Raw genomic sequence first — 17329 nt, forward strand, 5'->3', positions numbered from 1 at the left:
AGGTTGGGCAGGGAATGTTGGGCCCTTGTTAGTGTGTATGGGCTAGTTTGTAAGAAAAGTGAAGAACATCAGAATCAATTCTGGAATGAATTAACTAGGCTTGTAGAAGGACTGGGTAGAAGGAATTATTTAGTTTTGATGGGTGACGTAAATGCTAGAGACAGTAGTGGAGAGGTAAAAGGTGGCATTGGGAAGTATGGTGTACCAGGTGAAAATGAGAAAGGTGAGACTTGTAGATATGTTTGTTGAGCAAGAATTGGTGATAAGTTTTTTTTTTTTTTTAAAGAAAGATAATAACAAGTATATATGGGTAAGAGTGACAAATGGAAGTGGTAGAATGGGTATTAATGGATTACGTGTTGATAACTAGAAGGATGTTTGGAAGATTGAAAGATATACAGGGGTTTAGGGGTATGGATAACGGTATGCCTGATCTTTTTTGGTTGAAGGAAAATTAATTGTAGCAAAAAAGTTAGGGAACAAACTGGGGGGATGTAAAAGGGAAGTAATGAAGGTTGAAGAGTTAATAAAACCAGAGGTAAAAAGTGATTATCAAGAAATTGTGGAAATAGCATATGACAGAGTGAAAGTGAGAGAAACTGGTAATTTAGAAGAATGAAAGTTAGTAAAAGAAAATTATGTTGGGGTTGCAAGTGATGTATGTGGCAAGAGGATTATTGGAGGCAGCATGAGGAAGTTAGTGAATGGTGGAATAAAGGAGTGAAGATAAAAGAAGAAGCGAAAAAGAGGGATTTTAAGAATGACTGCAGAGTAATAGTGTATAGAAATATAAAAGATTTAGAGAGAAAAATGTAGAAGTAAAACGTAAGGTAGTTGATGCAAAGAGAGTGACAGACTAGAGGTTTGGGTCAGGGGTTGGGGTCGTTCATATGAGGAGAATAAGTTTTGAAAAATAGTGAAGAGAATAAGGAAGGGTGGTTCTAGAATTGAAGAGACAGGGAAAGATGGAAATGGAATGTTGTTCAAAGGAGAGGAGGCAAGGAAAAGGTAGGTGGAATATTTTTTAAAAGTTACTGAATATTGATGATAATATGGAAGCATATATAATAGCTGTTGCAGGTGTTCATGTGCCAGTGATGGGAGATCAAAATGAGAAAGGTATTAAAAGAAAGGAAGTGAAGAGACCACTAGATAATACAAGAGTAGGAAAAGCACCTGGTATTGATGGTGTGAGGACAGATGTTAAAGGAAGGGGGTGTGACTGTACTTGAATGATTGGTGAGATGGTTTAATATGTGTTTTATGTTATTGGTACCAGTGAACTATGTGTGCATGTATTGTACCACTATTTAAAAGTGAGGGAGATGTGCATGAGTGTTGTAATTCAAGTGGTATTAGTTTGTTGAGTGGTGTTGGAAAAGTTTATGGTAAAGTACTAATCAACATGATTAAGGATAGAACTGAGAATGCAATCTTGGAAGTACAGGGTGGCATTAGAAGAGGTAGAAGATGTATTAATCATATTTTAACAGTCAAGCAGATATGTGAGAAATATTCAGCAAAACGCAAGGATGTTTATGTTGCATTTACTGTTCTGGAGAAAGCATATGGTAGAGTTAATAGAGAAGCGATGTGGACTGTGATGAGGTTATATGGAATTGGAGGAAGGTTGTTGCAAGCAGGTAAGAGTTTCTATTTAGCCAGTAAAACCATTGTTAGGATAAGACATCAAGTGTGCAAGTGGTTTCCAGTGAGAGTGGGTTGGAAACAGGGATATGTGAACTTGCCATGGTTGTTCAGTTTGTTTGTTGATGGAGTGATGAGAGAGGTGAATGCTTGAGTGCTTGGTCAAGGATTGAAACTGATAAATGAGACTGATCATTAGTGGGAGGTAAATTAGTTGTTTGCGGATGATACTCTACTGGTTGCAGACCCGGAGAAAAAGCTTGATCAATTAGGGACAAGTTTGGAACAGTATGTGAGAGAAGGAAGTTGAGAGGTAATGTGGGTAAGAGTAAGGTTATGATATGCATGAGAAGGGAGGGGGCGGTGTTAGGTTGACTGCCATGTTGAATGAAGAGTCACTTGAGGAAGTAGATCCGTTTAAGTACTTGGGGTCTGTTGTTGCAACAAATGGTGCAGTGCAAGCAGGTGTATGTCAGAGAGTGAATGAAGGATGTAAAGTGTTGGGAGAAGTGAAGGGAATGGTAAAGAATAGAGGATTAGGAATGAATCTAGAAGGAGTTCTATATGAAAAAAGTGATTGTACCATCTGTGATGTATGGATCGCAGTTTTGTGGAATGAAACTGGTGGAGATAGAGAAATTTAATGTGTTTGAGATGAAGGGTCTGAGGATTATGGCTGGTGTATCTCGATTAGATAGGATTAGGAACGAATTAGTGAGGATGAAAACAGGTGTAAGAAATTATATAGCAGCTAGAGTGGATATGAATATGTTGAGGTGGTTTGGCCATGTAAAGAGAATTGAAAGTACCTGTCTACTGAAGAGTTGATGGGAGAAGTAAAAGAGAAAGGCCAAGGTTTGAGTGGATGGATGGAGTGAAGAAAGCTCTGTGTGATAGGAGGATAAATGTGAGAGAGGCAAGGGAGTATGCTAAACATAGGAATGAATGGCAAGCTATTGTGATGCAGTTCCGGTAGGCCCTGCTGCTTCCTCGCAACCGTTGAGGTACCAGCAGTAAGGGATTCAGCTTATAAAACTTCATTTGTGGTGGATAACGGGGGACGGTAGGCTGTGGCACCATGGCAGTACCAACCAAACTCGGCTGGGTCTCTCGTCAGGCTGGGAGGAGCGAAGACAGGAGAAGTCCCCTTTTTTCCATTTTTTTTTTTTTTTTACTGTTAGCTACACAAAATTAGGAGAAGTTCCTTGGTAAATATATAGATTTTTCCTTTGTGTACAGTATGCTCAGTAAAAAGTATATAATCAGTTACTGTAAACATTATTATTATTATTATTATTATTATTATTATTATTAGCTAAGCTACAACCATAGTTTGAAACGCAATATGTTATAAGCCTAAGGACATCAACAGCGGAAGAATAGCCCAGTAAGAAAGGGAAATATGGTTATAGATGAACTTCATGAGAGGTAGTGAACAATTAGAATGAAATAATTGAGAATATTAACAACACTAAAATTGATCTTTCATGTAAAACTATAGAAAATTAGAAAAAAAAAACAAAGAGGAAGAAAAATGAGATAGAATAATGTGCTTGAGTGTACCCTCAGGCAAGAGAACTCTACCCTAATGCCGTGGAAGATCATGATATAGAGGCTATGGCACAACCCAAAACTTGAGAATAATGGTTTGATTTTAGGGTGTCCTTCTCCAGAAAGAGCTGCTTACTGTAGCTAAGGAGTCTCTTCTACACTTAACTAGAGGAAAGTAGCTACTAAACAATTACAGTTTTGTAATCTCAGTGATGGCAGTGTATGAGGACAGAGGAGACTGTGTATGTGTAAGTAATGTAAAAGACAGCCGTAACCAGAGAAAGGTATCCAATGTAATACTGTCTGGCCAGTCAAAGGGCCCTATAACTCTCTAGCAGTAATATCTCAAAAGATATTTAATTATAAAACAGTTTTGATTTTACATCTCTCTCTCTCTCTCTCTCTCTCTCTCTCTCTCTCTCTCTCTCTCTCTCTCTCTCTCTCTCTCCTTAGTATGGGGTTCGACTCACTGTTGAAGATATTGCTACCTAGCTTGAATAATGACTATGATATCCTTCTCATCTTTCTTAATGCAGTGAAAGGTAAACTTGTTGAGGTTTTAATGGTGTCCGACTTCCACGAAACTTCTGCCTTCTTTCAACATATTGAAAAATTTCACCTTTTCAATAATGATCAACATCTTCTTATGCAGCTTAGGTTCACTAACACAGCTTTATAAAAAGTCACTGTAATGTGACGTAAACCCAACTGATGTGCCTTTGGGAGAAGCTGCAAGGCGAGATACTGCAAGGTGACGCTGTGCTCCATGGTCAATCAGCACCCAGGATACAATTCTCCATGCTCTCAATGGATGACTTTTTCTTGCCTCTCAGCCAGCGATGTGCCATGTAAGATCTCATGCTAGAGCCGAAAAGGCGGTATGCTGGGACATGCTTTTTCTATCAAAAATTACTCTTTTGTCGTATCTCACAGGTTTGTGCGGTTAAGAAGAAAATACACAAAATTAAAAACACGTATATATCTAAAAACCCGCAATGCACTGAGGCCGCGAAACATGAGCCGAGGTATGGCGAGGGGATATTGTATATATATATATATATATATATATATATATATATATATATATATATATATATATATATATATATATATATATATATATATATATATATATATATGTATATTTATATATAAATATATACATAAATTTGTATGTGTGTGCATGGGCTTAGAATAAAGATATCCATATGTTCTTGAGCATGCAGCAAAATTGCCGAGAAACCGTGTAAGTAAAATCTCTAAATTATTATTATTATTATTATTATTATTATTATTATTATTATTATTATTATTATTATTATTATTATTATTATTATGCGTTTGATGATTTAAGCGGGGTAAATTACCAGCTACTCTTCGTGATGATAAACATAAATATATTTATTCTTAAGATTGGAGACGGTCTTGGAAGAGAAAGCTCTACAGGAACTATAACCTTCCCCGAAGATCACGATAATTATAAATTAGATGGAATTATTGGTAGAGGGAATAAAACCTGAATGAATTTCTGTATTTGGGAGAGAGCGTAAACAGTCTTATCATGTGACAGATGATAACGTATGATATGCTCTTCCTCAAAGTAGAGATCGTATACTGAAGCAAACATGGTACTTGTACAAGTAAATGCATTCCAGCACAAAAAACGTAGCTTTTGATGTTATACAGTGAAGTATTTCATGGCCAAGTTTAGTTTTGTCGGATTGGAAGTGAGAGAGAGAGAGAGAGAGAGAGAGAGAGAGAGAGAGAGAGAGAGAGAGAGAGAGAGAGAGAGAGAGAGAGAGAGATTGCTCTCCAAGGAAAATATCTACTGTATTTGGCCACATTTTCTACGACCTTTAGAACTCGGAGTTTATTATTTACTTCATTTTAAATTCTACTTTATAACTCCATTATCAGAAGAGGTAGGGTCCAGTCTAGCCTCCATCCTCGGAACCGTCAAAAGTGTTCCCACGATCCAGTATAAAAGAAATTATTCTTCTTCGATGTGACAGTCCCCTTTATTATCATACACTTCCGCTTTTCCTTCTTTTGGTTCACTAGGTAATCTACCGGGTTATTTCGTGCAGGGCTGGAAAGGATATTCGGAAGGACATGAATAAAGAATCCTGGAAAAGAAGAAACAAAAACTTCTTCATTTGTAGGATGCCAAGAATAAAAGAGAATTCATTTTATGCACATCATACAAATGGATTCTCAACTATTGTTACGGGTAATTATTTACTTATTAAAGATAAAAGGCACATATCCTAATTCTGAGCTAAGTGTAGAAACGTATGGAGATATAAAGATTGACTTTCAATTTGTGTTAGAAAGAATTTCAAAATCCTAGGTAAATATGAAGCGTCCGTAACTTCTAGTGCATTAGTTAAATTTTGTTATAATGTCAAATACATAATAATGGAACCATGAATTTTACCCATAAAAAAGGTATGACACTTTTGCTACACTTTGGTACCAAAATCTATTTCTTTTCTAGTTCAGTAATTATAAACTCTCTCTCTCTCTCTCTCTCTCTCTCTCTCTCTCTCTCTCTCTCTCTCTCTCTCTCTCTCTCTCTCCCACAAACAGAAGCACACTCATGCTTTCAATAAAACTTCAAAATATTGGTATGCAAAGATAGCTTTCTTGTCGCAATTACAAAAAACACATCTTGAACGGGTTCTGGATTATCCCGCATTTTGGCAGGTACCTGTCTAGGTGTTATCTCACATCAGCGCAAGTCTCCTTTAGCGGCATATTTTAAGGTGTATAGAATTGGTGAAATCTCTACAATTACTTCAAGAAGTTGATGAAATTCTCTTTCTGTTCATTTCTCCTACTTCCATTCATGTCAAGTCTTTTCTGATTTCCGCAGACTGCTCTGCTCTATATGTTTGTGTTAAATGGAAGATTTTGGGTACACTATTTCTTGAACGAAGAAAGCATTACCCTTGAGAAATAAAGCGAAGTCCTAATGCTGAACTTTTACTAATATTATATCAAGTTCAAATGGCCTAAAATTGTTATAACTAGGATTAAGGCGCTCACAGCCAATGTTTCAAGTATTGTTTATGTGTTTATTTCTTCTAATGGAAATATACTTTTTTAAGAAAAATAAATATTGTTTTCTCCATCTATTAAAAGAAAGTAAATAATGCCTTGTCAATAGCAGGTTGATATGAAACTTTGCAGCAGAAGTTTTAGCACAAAAATCTGTAGTGTAAAGGAAAAATGTTTACATTACATTATACATTACGTTATGTAGTAGTAGGTAGTAGGTTAGTCAAGGCACCAACCACATGATGGGTCCATTGACTGCCCATACAGTGTTATATTGGATCCTTCTCTCAAGTTACAGCTCATTTTTCTTTTGCCTACACATGCACCGAATAGTTTGGCCTATTCTTTACATATTCTCCTCTGTCCTCATACTCCTGACAACACTGAGATTACCAAACAATTCTTCTTCACTTAAGGGGTTAACTACTGCACTGTACCGGTTCAACGGCTACTTTCTTCTTTCTAAGATAAAGAAAAAAGACTCTTTAACTATGACAAGCAGCTCTATAAGGAGGACACTCTGTACCAGGGTCTTCCACTGTCTTGGGTTAGAGTTCTTTTCCTCTTGTTGTTTTTTTAAGTTTTGATCGTTTAAAAATGAAAGATCTATTTTAATGTTAATGTTCTCAAAACATTTAAATTTTTAATTGTAGTGTATTTATTTCCTTATTTCCTTTCCTCGCTGGGATAAATTTTTCCCTTTTTGACCCCTTGGGCCTATACCATCCTTCTTTTCCATTGGCTGCTAATAATAATAATAATAATAATAATAATAATAATAATAATAATAATAATAATAATAATAATAATAATAATAATAATAATAATGCACTATATTGATTAGGAAACATAACTTAATAGAAATTAATTATAAAAGAAGCTTAATATATACCCAAAGAGATAAAATCTGCTTAAGATTTCAATTCAGCTTTTTATTATAGTGTAAGTCAACATATATTTTGGTCGAGGAGAACTTTCAGTTTACATTTAGCCTACACTAAAATATGTGGAAAGAAATATGGATCGTCCAGCACCACTGGCTCTCAATAAACCACTCGTTTTAGTGATGCTTGGAGACCGAGACCCATTGGGGTTTATTTCTTTTCCCAGCCTCGCATTCATCAACCTCTCTCTCTCTCTCTCTCTCTCTCTCTCTCTCTCTCTCTCTCTCTCTCTCTCTCTCTCTCTCTCTCTCTCTCTCTCTCTCTCTCTCTCTGTCTTCTAATTATATATTTTAAGCCAAGTTCATAAACTATTCAAGAACCAGGGACTTTTGTCCTGACAATTAATTCACTTTCAAAAAGATGAGTTTAAAATTAATTCTTCAAATTAGAATAATATACCTTAGTCCAATTTAACATTTTTTCCCTCTACTAATGCTGCTTTGTCATCTTCATCTTCCTCGGGAATCATGAGGTCTTTCATAAGAGTGACTCGAGTTCACACTTAGAATATGAGCTTTTGGTGTGATGTATTAGAGAGCTTACGCTATGGAGGATCATTTTTTTGCTTTCTAATTTGCTTTCTGTTTTGCCAAATTATTGTTTGTTGTGGGAAAGACTGTTGGTGTAATTGAGGTTTTTTGCTTATTTTTGGTAGCTACTTTAGGAGAGTGATGAATGTCTTGAGCGAATGTTTTTTTTGATTAACTGCTGACAGAGGCAGTTTTGCTTGTGGACGCTGGATTTTATATTTATTCTACCAGCTTTGGAAGTGATTATTAATTTTATCAGTAAGTACAATTCTGTTTATCCTTGCTAGTCGTGGTTGTGTATGATAGTGAAAAAGTTTATTATTTATCTTTGGTTATAGTGCGACAGTTTAGATAGCTAAGAATGACCATAATTCCTCCTTTTGGAGATTGCTTGTATGAGGATTAATGAATTTTGACCCTGCTAATATTAGAACTTGGAAATGACTGCTTTTTTTGTATTTGGACTCAAACGGTGTTCATTGTGTTAGGAGGAAGGTTATCGTATGCCATCCAGTTGTGTCATTGCCGTAAATCAAAAGATGTTTCAGCTTATTTGGAAGCGTGTCGCATGTCCATGTCTATATATATATATATATATATATATATATATATATATATATATATATATATATATATATATATATATATATATATATATATATATATATATATATATATACATATGTGTGTGGTTGTGGTATTGTTCATGGTGTTTTTTTTTATTTATATTTTCTTTTAGTGTGGCTGGTTTCCTATATTGAATATTACGTTTAGGGGGTTTATTTGAGATGGTTTTATATAAGTGTAGTTTTAAGGATTATAATTTAAGGACCAATAATAAGTATTAGGTTATTTGAATGTTGTTGATTGTGTATTTAGTATTTTAGTTTGTAGGAAATATAGTTGCAAGATTATGATTTGTTTTACTGTTTCTTCTGTTCAATAATCCAGTTGATGATAACGTAAGGGGAAAGTTTGTATTGTTGAGAATTTTGACCGTTAGAGTAATTCAAGGGTGTGGGGTGGCAACATACTAATATCTGAAGGTATTAAAGTTTTTGATATGGGTCTGGAACCTCATCTATTTTATATACTTTTTAATTCCAAAGACCTACCTTGAATGATCTGCTGTGCAAACAAAAGCATTTCATATAGGATTCCTAAGTAATAGTTAATTGTATTCGAAATTAATGGTAAATATCGCATCCAGAGAACAGAAAAACATTAATAGTTGAAAAAAGATTAATTCAGCTAATTCAAGTAAACAGTAACCAGCCCTCTTTTTTTTAACAGAGTCCTTCAAAAAGATTACTGAGTCACTCTTGATCAAGCAATTCTGGAATTTAGAGCAAAAGATTTCCCATTCATTGCCAAAAACTTTGCACTATACCGCAGCAATTATTATTATTATTATTATTATTAATATTATTATTATTATTATTATTATTATTATTATTATTATTATCATTATTATTATTATTATTATTATTATTTGCTAAGCAACAACCCTTGTTGGAAAAGCGGAATATAGAAGCCTGCAGGCTGCAACAGGTAAAGAAGCCTAGTGAGGAAAGGAAATAAGGAAACTACAAGCGAAGTAATTAGCAATTAAAATAAAATATTTTAGAAGTAACAACATTAAAATATTTTTTTTCATATATAAACTATAAAAAACTTAAGAAAAAAAATGGGAAGAGAAATAAGATAGTGTATCGTCAAGGAAGAGAAGTCTACCTCAAGACAGGGAAAGGCCATGGTACAGAGGCTATGTCACTACCCAAGACTAGAGCACAATGGTTTGATTTTGGAGTGCCCTTCTCCAAGAAGAGCTTTTTACCATAGGTAAAGAGACCCTTCTACCCTTACCAAGAGGAAAGTAGCCACTGAACAATTACATTCCAGTAGTTAACCCCTTGAGCGAGGAAGAAATGTTTGGTAATCTAAGCGTTTTCTTGTGTACCATCAAGCAAGAGAACTCTACCCCAAGACACGGAAAGGCCATGGTACAGAGGCTATGGCACTACCCAAGACTAGAGCACAATGGTTTGATTTTGGAGTGCTCTTCTCCTAGAAGAGCTTTTTACCATAGCTAAAGAGACCCTTCTACCCTTACCAAGAGGAAAGTAGCCACTGAACAATTACATTCCAGTAGTTAACCCCTTGAGCGAGGAAGACATGTTTGGTAATCTAAGCGTTTTCTTGCTTGAGGGTACAATTGGGCACACTGTTCTTTCTAGTTTCTCTTCCTCTTATTTTGTTAAAGTTTTTATAGTTTATATAGGAAATATTTTTTTTAATGTTTTTAGTATTCATAGAATATTCTATTTTTCCTTATTTCCTTTCCCCACTGAGATATTTTCCCTGTTGGGGCCCCTGGGCACATAGCATCCTTCTTCTCCAACTAAGGTTGCAGCTTAGCATTTAATAATAATAATAATAATAATAATAATAATAATAACAGTATGACTGGAGAATATGAAACAATTTCAGTGTTTCCAGGTGTATGACAGAGGAGAATATGTAAAAAATATTCCAGACTATTCGGTGCATGTGTATGTAAAAGGATAATGAGCCGTAACCTGAGAGAAGGATCCAATGTAGTAGTCTGGTCAGTTAAAGGAACCAATAACTCTCTATCCGTAGTATCTCAACGGGTGGCTGGTGCCCTTGCCAACCTACTACCTACTAATGACATATTAGTCATGAACCGCAAATTTCAACAGAAGTAATATTCCTGTTCTAATTACTAGAAAAATTATTATCTGAAACGCTTAAAAAGGAACAGTTTCTGTTTTCATCCTCGGAATAAAAACGGAAAGATAAAAAGAATGTGATGGTACTGGGGTGAATTGGGTTTCTCGGGGAACCATAAGATGATCAGTTGGCGTTGTACAGAAGTGTCTCCGCTGATCACGAAAAAGAAAAGTTAGAGTTGAGCTTAATGTTTCTGGTTTTAGTTTAACGTATTTTGAAGGAGTTTCTTATATCCTAGTGATCGTGTGACTTTACATCTTATAAATAATAATAATAATAATAATAATAATAATAATAATAATAATAATAATAATAATTCATTATCTCTGCAACTTGAATAATCTTATTTTTCGGATGATGAATGATTTAATTGGTTTTTGTAAGCGATCAAAATCTGTTGCTATGCTGGATGGAGTTATATTTCTTGTGTGGATGTATGGTGGATAACTTGCAAGGATTTTCGACATCTTTTTATTTATCAGCTGCGCGCAAGAAAAGATCTCTTACCTTCTGGAACAAATCCCTCTAAAGAGAAATTACAGAATTTTTAATGAGGTCAGAATATACTGTGTATATATTCTACTTGTATGGGCAGTAGACTAAGGAGGGTTTTTGGGTTATCAAATATTACAATAGTGACCAGAGCAGGTTCACACAACCAGTGCCCAAGCCTCTTCTCCTCTCTGCCACGCGACCTCCCATCCCCCACCCTGCCTCCCACCCCGGCTTCACAACTCCTTATTCCTAGCCCACAGAGACGGTATTACTGCGTTGCCCAATGAAAATGACCAAGCCGTGTGTCTTTGACTTTTATATAAAGGAAATAGGTTTTTTTTTTTTTTTTTTTTTTTTTTTTAGATAATAATTACCGGTATTTTCACTGATAGAATTATAGACAAATTGAATTTTCATAATTATATCTGTTCAATTTTAGGTTAGTTATGTGTGTGAATCACTACTTGGTATTGTCGTATCGGAGAATATAGTTGAAATAGCCGCAAAATTATCAAATGTAATGTTTTCTTTTCATATCCTTTTCTAAACATTTTGTTTCGTTTTTCTTCTCATATCCATATTTCATATGATAAAGTATCTCCATTCTGTAAAAATTAATCTAATAACATCTCTCATTAATGGTGTCTCAGAATTACTTGTAGAATAATAGATTTACTATCTGAAGTTGAAGAAGATCAATATACTAGATATTTTCCTCTCTGGTGTTTGCAGGAAATGCCTCTTTCTCTGTTTTATCTAAAAGCGTATTGTAAAAATAATCCCTTAAACGCTATATTGAGAAGCCTTTGATTTAAGACCAATGGCAAAAGACATTCAATCCTAAACTTTCCTGATCTTACGAGTTCTTAGCAAAAGTCAGCTTAAAAAAAAAAATATGAATTATTTCTCTATCATCTTTAAGTACCAAAATATTAAAGATACTCTGTCTGAATTATGTCACATTGGACATTAAACAAATTTCTAAATTCGGCTAGAGTTTGACATTGTCTTTTCTCAGAAATCAAGTCTACGCAAATCGAGACAGCATCGTTAGTTATGTGACGGGCAATGTCAAAATCTATCAGTCGTCAGCTAAATTCTCGTAAGTTAACTGAAGTTTGATAATATTAAATCGATAGATTAATAAGTATTCCATCTATGCACAAACACAAACTACCTGCGATGAAATAAAAAATGCAAAGGGCAGTTTCGTAGACCTTTGTAATTCCTCCCCCTTCTTGCAAAGTGCAACGTGCAACAACATAGTTTTTAAGCTGCGTTAAGAATACTTATTTGATAAGTTCAAAATGTTATGAAGTCGGTAAAATTGCTTTTGCTTCTTCTTGTGGATTATGCAGGGTGTCTGCAAAGGCTAGGTTTACTGGAGATTAATATATACTTTTAAAACAAAACAATTCTATATGAATCTAATTTTGATGAACAATATTTTAGACAGAACATCATTCGATCTGGACAGGAAAAATAACATAAATGAATAAAATAGTGATGTTTCCTATGTACCCAGACTTTGTTAACACCATGTGCAATACATCCATTTGTGGTTATATCAACAATAAAGAAAGAAATTTCTATCAACAGTTGTGAATTATAATGATTATATGGTGTTTTTAATATACTAAACTGTTGTTATTATCAAGCAAACTTCAACCGTAACCTGAAGATAAAGAAAACCTATTACAGAAAAACCAATACAAAAGTAAAATTCATCTAGAAAAGAAAATGTATTAAAATATTAACGATTTATTTATTCTAAAATTCATAATTCAACGTTTAGATTAGTATATTTCATGGAAAGCAATATAATCATGAGTTTAGACTCGGATCCTAGGACCAAATTATGAAACTGATCTTGTTATGTATAAGACCACGAAAAAAAATGTTCTTGAATAAAAGCCGTGACTCACGACATAAAATTTGTGTGATCCCCAAATGGAAATGATTCAGTTCAAGAAATGAGATAAGCTCCTTCGCGTTTGAAAGTAACTAGATTTTAAAGAAATGTGTTAGGAGAGAACGATATTATATCTAAGATTAAGTTACCTCAACTACATCATAAATGAGAGAGAGAGAGAGAGAGAGAGAGAGAGAGAGAGAGAGAGAGAGAGAGAGAGAGAGAGAGAGAGAGAGAGAGAGAAAAAAAAAAATATTAAGCCAGAGAATTAGGACTGTTTTTTTTTTTCTTTACAGTTGGGAATGTCCAATGATTTAATTATATAATGATTTATAGAAGGTAAAAGCAGAATTTTTTTGAAATTTTACAAGATTTTCAAATTGAAAATATAGATGGTATATATCCCAATGAGCACCAACACCTCCCTAAATCATCTGGTATTTAAGCCCCAAATCTTAACTTTGGACTGTACCAACCGTGTGTCATACGATTGTACATAGTAACGACATTCCATTTTGTGTATATATTATGCTTGTATCTTCGCTCTCCCCTCGCACTAAAAAGAACCTGAAATAACATGTATGTTTTTCTCACCGTTAACTGTTAACCAGTGTGGTATCAGTCGAACAGGAAATTTCCTGTTGCATTGAACCTGAAATAATGTGTCTGTTTTTCTCACCATTAACTGTTAAACGGTACGCTGTTGGTTGAACAAGAAATTTACTGTTGCATTGAGTTTTTGTAAATAAAAGCAAGTGTCTGTAATAAAGTTACTCAGTTGCTTTCATCCTGTCTTTGAATCCCGACCTTCTCTCGGCTCGTCACATTCAGGACATTTTCCTGAACTCGCCTCAGCTCAAAAACCATACAAAATAGGAATTTATGGTTTTTCATATAATATAACTCAATAGCTTGATATTTAATGCTATCCATATATTGTTACATTTCCATATATGTAAATAGCAAAATCAAAGAGAGAAATGATTTAATTACTGGACGTTCAATACGTCCAATGACGGTCAAAGGTGTACATATATATATATATATATATATATATATATATATATATATATATATATATATATATATATATATATATATATATATATATATATATATGTCGTTACTTACAATAACGACATGGGAAATCAATTGTTATTGAATATCTATGTTCATATTGTATATGGAAAATGTTCTTTTATATTACATTGCGTTAAGTGGAAATGTGCAGGTTTCTCTACAAATGAGGGTTTTGTTTATATTTAATTGTAATAAGCATTGTTACCAAGGAATATTGTCTTGTGAATAGTTGTATAGGTGGTTAACAATGCGATGTAAGTTGTTTGAATAGTTTCGTTCGGTTTGCGTTGAATAGTTGGTTTCGTTCGTTTGTTATTTTTTTTGTCGTGGGCGAACGAAGCGGAAGTTATGACTTTGGGAGAGAGAACGAACGCATTATGTTTACGACAAAGGCAGCAGAGGTAAATCGGGACAGTTGCTGCCTGTCACTTCTCAACGCTTGTAGCGTAATCTTCAGTGATCCTAATCAGAGTGAGGAGGATTTCACTTTGATTAACGATGCCGTTCCTTCCCAGCAAACAATGAAGTGGATGAATTAGTCAACCGAAGTTTGGATGAGTATCTTATAATATTTAGTTACCTTGAATGGGATAAATCGCTAGGGATATGCATATCTGTGCGTGGGATTCCGTGACTGGGTAAAATTAAATATATATATGTGGTATCGTGGTAATCCGAACTCGGCAAGAACTTCATATGAAACCAAGTAAGTAATAATTGGGGCAAAACCTCAACAGAATATAGTATGACCATTTATCTTTGTAACACAACGCAATGAATTACTAATGTAGAGAAAGGGTCTTGAGTTCTCTTAAAGAATCCGGTAATTAGTAATTTCGTGAATGACTGAATTCATTATATGTTGTTGCTTGTTTGACCCTAATAAGTAACGATATTTGGTGCCGTGACCAGGATTTGTGAGATTTTTCGATAGTTTCTAAAGTTTGAAGGCCGGTCATATAATAATATTTTGGTTTAGTCACATGTACGATTAATACCGTTGGTGATTAAGTTGGACATTTACGCAGGGTTTTCCTGCTAATAACTATGTTGTGTTGAAGTTTTGCTGTTAATGCCTACCCTCCCTAACCTTGTTGAATTCTTTGGTTTTTGCGTGTTTCGTTAAATTGGTATGCGGTACCCTGCTTACATAACTAGACGGGATTAACCCTTTCTCTTTGTGTGGTGTCGTAAGAAACAGTAAATGGTTTTTATTTTCGCGCTATTTGTAGGTTAGAGGCATTTCAGGCTTGATTACTACGGTTTCTAATATGAAGTTTGATTAAATTAGTAAGGCCTTATCCTGCTTGCCTTAAGTCTTAAATTTGGTTATGTTATTTTCCTTTAATTTGAATTAATGTAAATTTTCTCTTGTTAGAATATCTCTCATTTAACAATTTAATAATGAAACGTAAAGTAGCTGTTGTGGGACATTCTCATGTCACCCACATGGAGAATTGTTTTTTTTTTGTGGTAGATCGCCCTTATTTGAACCCTTAGAATATAGGACATTTGGGAGACCAGGGGCGATTACAACCAACCTTATGACACCTGGCTTGATAACCGAACTTACTACCTATGGGCCTAGTATCACTATCTTGTTCATAGGTAGCAATGACTTATATGTACCAGGAGACAACCCTAACCTGGTGAATAGTGTTCACAAAAATATTCTAGGATTGGTAGAGAGTCTACATACAATCAATAATTCAGAAGTTTTTGGAAATACGTAAAACACCATCTAGAACCTCTGCCGAAAACTATCAAAAGAGGAAAAACTGTTTAAACAGGAAGTTAAAGCGAGATACAAGAATTAGGGTGATCCCTACCTTATTATCAGAGGGTGATGTAGCCAGAGATGGAATTCATTTCAATCATAAAAGCTACAAGGAGTTGGCTCAACGTATTTGCATTGAGTCAAACAAATATGTGAAAAGTAAAGGGTGGTAGAAGGTGGGTAGGATCGTGGTCCTTCCCCTTCAGATTTAGGGCTGGGATAAGTATGGGACAGGGCCTGCACATTCCACTACGCACGTATAAAATTTCTCCTTGTCATTGTTTAATTTGCGTGAAAATTATTGGGTGATGAGTCACCTTTGGGAAGTTTGCTAATTTAAAACTTTTGAACCCAGTTATTATAGTTGGATGCATATTTATTATTTATTGAGAATTTGAATATATTGTATTTGTATTGTTTGAATTTGGTCTTGTCACAATGGAGTCGTTGAAGCGTAGACGTGGCGGTTATAAATCCGTTATCACACGTTTTATTGGGAAGATGACCGAAGTGATCGATTCAACAGATATTGATGCTATAACTTCCCTTAGGGATTCTATTTTAGATAATCTGAACAAAGTTCTTGCTTTGGATGAACAAATTTTGGATTTAGTTGACGAAGAAGAAATGTAAGATGAAATGATAAATCAAGCTGAATATGCAAGAGAAGTCCGTACACATATCGGCAAACTCAATAGCTCTATTACTAATAATTTGAAATTACTAAATCCTCTAATGCATCCACCGCCACTACCCACAGCCAGTATTAGATTACCCAAACTGGATCTTCCGCATTACTCTGGAGATATATTAGAATGGAATTCCTTCTGGGAACTATACGAGGTGTCAGTACACCAGCGGAAAGACTTGGAACCAATTCAGAAGTTTTCATATTTACGAAGTGCACTCACAAGAGAAGCTTCGAAATTAATCTCGGGATTTAAATTTGAGGCCGCTAATTATCCACAAGCTGTAGCTCTTCTCCTATCCACTTATGGAAAGAGAGATGAAATTAAGCATGTTCTGGTGAGAAGATTGCTAGAAATGCAGTCTCCTGCTGCCAATTCAGAATCATTGCAAACTTTCAGAGCTAATTTTGAATGCTCAATAAGATCGTTGGAAAGTGAAAGGCTGGAATTAAATGAACTTTATGTTATTTTGCTCTATACCAAATTGCCTCAAAGCATGAGTGAGACTGTGAAGCGTAGGTGTGGAGACGATTGGTTGGTATTAGACACCTTTAGGAAATACCTAGAAGAGGAGATTCGCAATCTAAGAACTTTTGTTTCAACTGATGTAAATAAAACTGAAACTCTGTCGTCAATATCTACATTCACGGTAAATCAATCCCAAGCTGTTAGACCGAAAACCAAGGGAAATGTGAATAAGTCCAGTCATCACCAATCCACAAGATGTCCTCTCTGTGATAAAGAACATTGGTGGACTCAGTGCAAAACTTACGCAACCAGAGATGAAAGGTTGAATCGTATCAGAGCTTTGCAGTTATGTTTTGTGTGTGCTTCTAAGAAACATTTTAGTGTGGATTGTGACAAATCAAGTTGCAATAATGGTTGTAATT

The 17329-nt window shown here is 34.8% G+C and overlaps 1 protein-coding gene across 1 annotated transcript in view; it reads left to right on the top strand.

Moving 5' to 3' along the window:
• The first annotated feature begins 1405 nt into the window (after positions 1–1405).
• LOC137642972 (uncharacterized) overlaps positions 1406–17329 on the top strand; it is a 55511-nt gene continuing 39587 nt past the window's right edge. Inside the window, exon 1 of the mRNA XM_068375832.1 lies at positions 1406–1643. Within this exon, the coding sequence (XP_068231933.1) occupies positions 1406–1643 (238 nt within the window). The remainder of the gene's footprint in view (positions 1644–17329) is intronic.

Source organism: Palaemon carinicauda, chromosome 6 (assembly GCF_036898095.1).
Source record: "Palaemon carinicauda isolate YSFRI2023 chromosome 6, ASM3689809v2, whole genome shotgun sequence".
Lineage (NCBI taxonomy): Eukaryota > Metazoa > Arthropoda > Malacostraca > Decapoda > Palaemonidae > Palaemon > Palaemon carinicauda.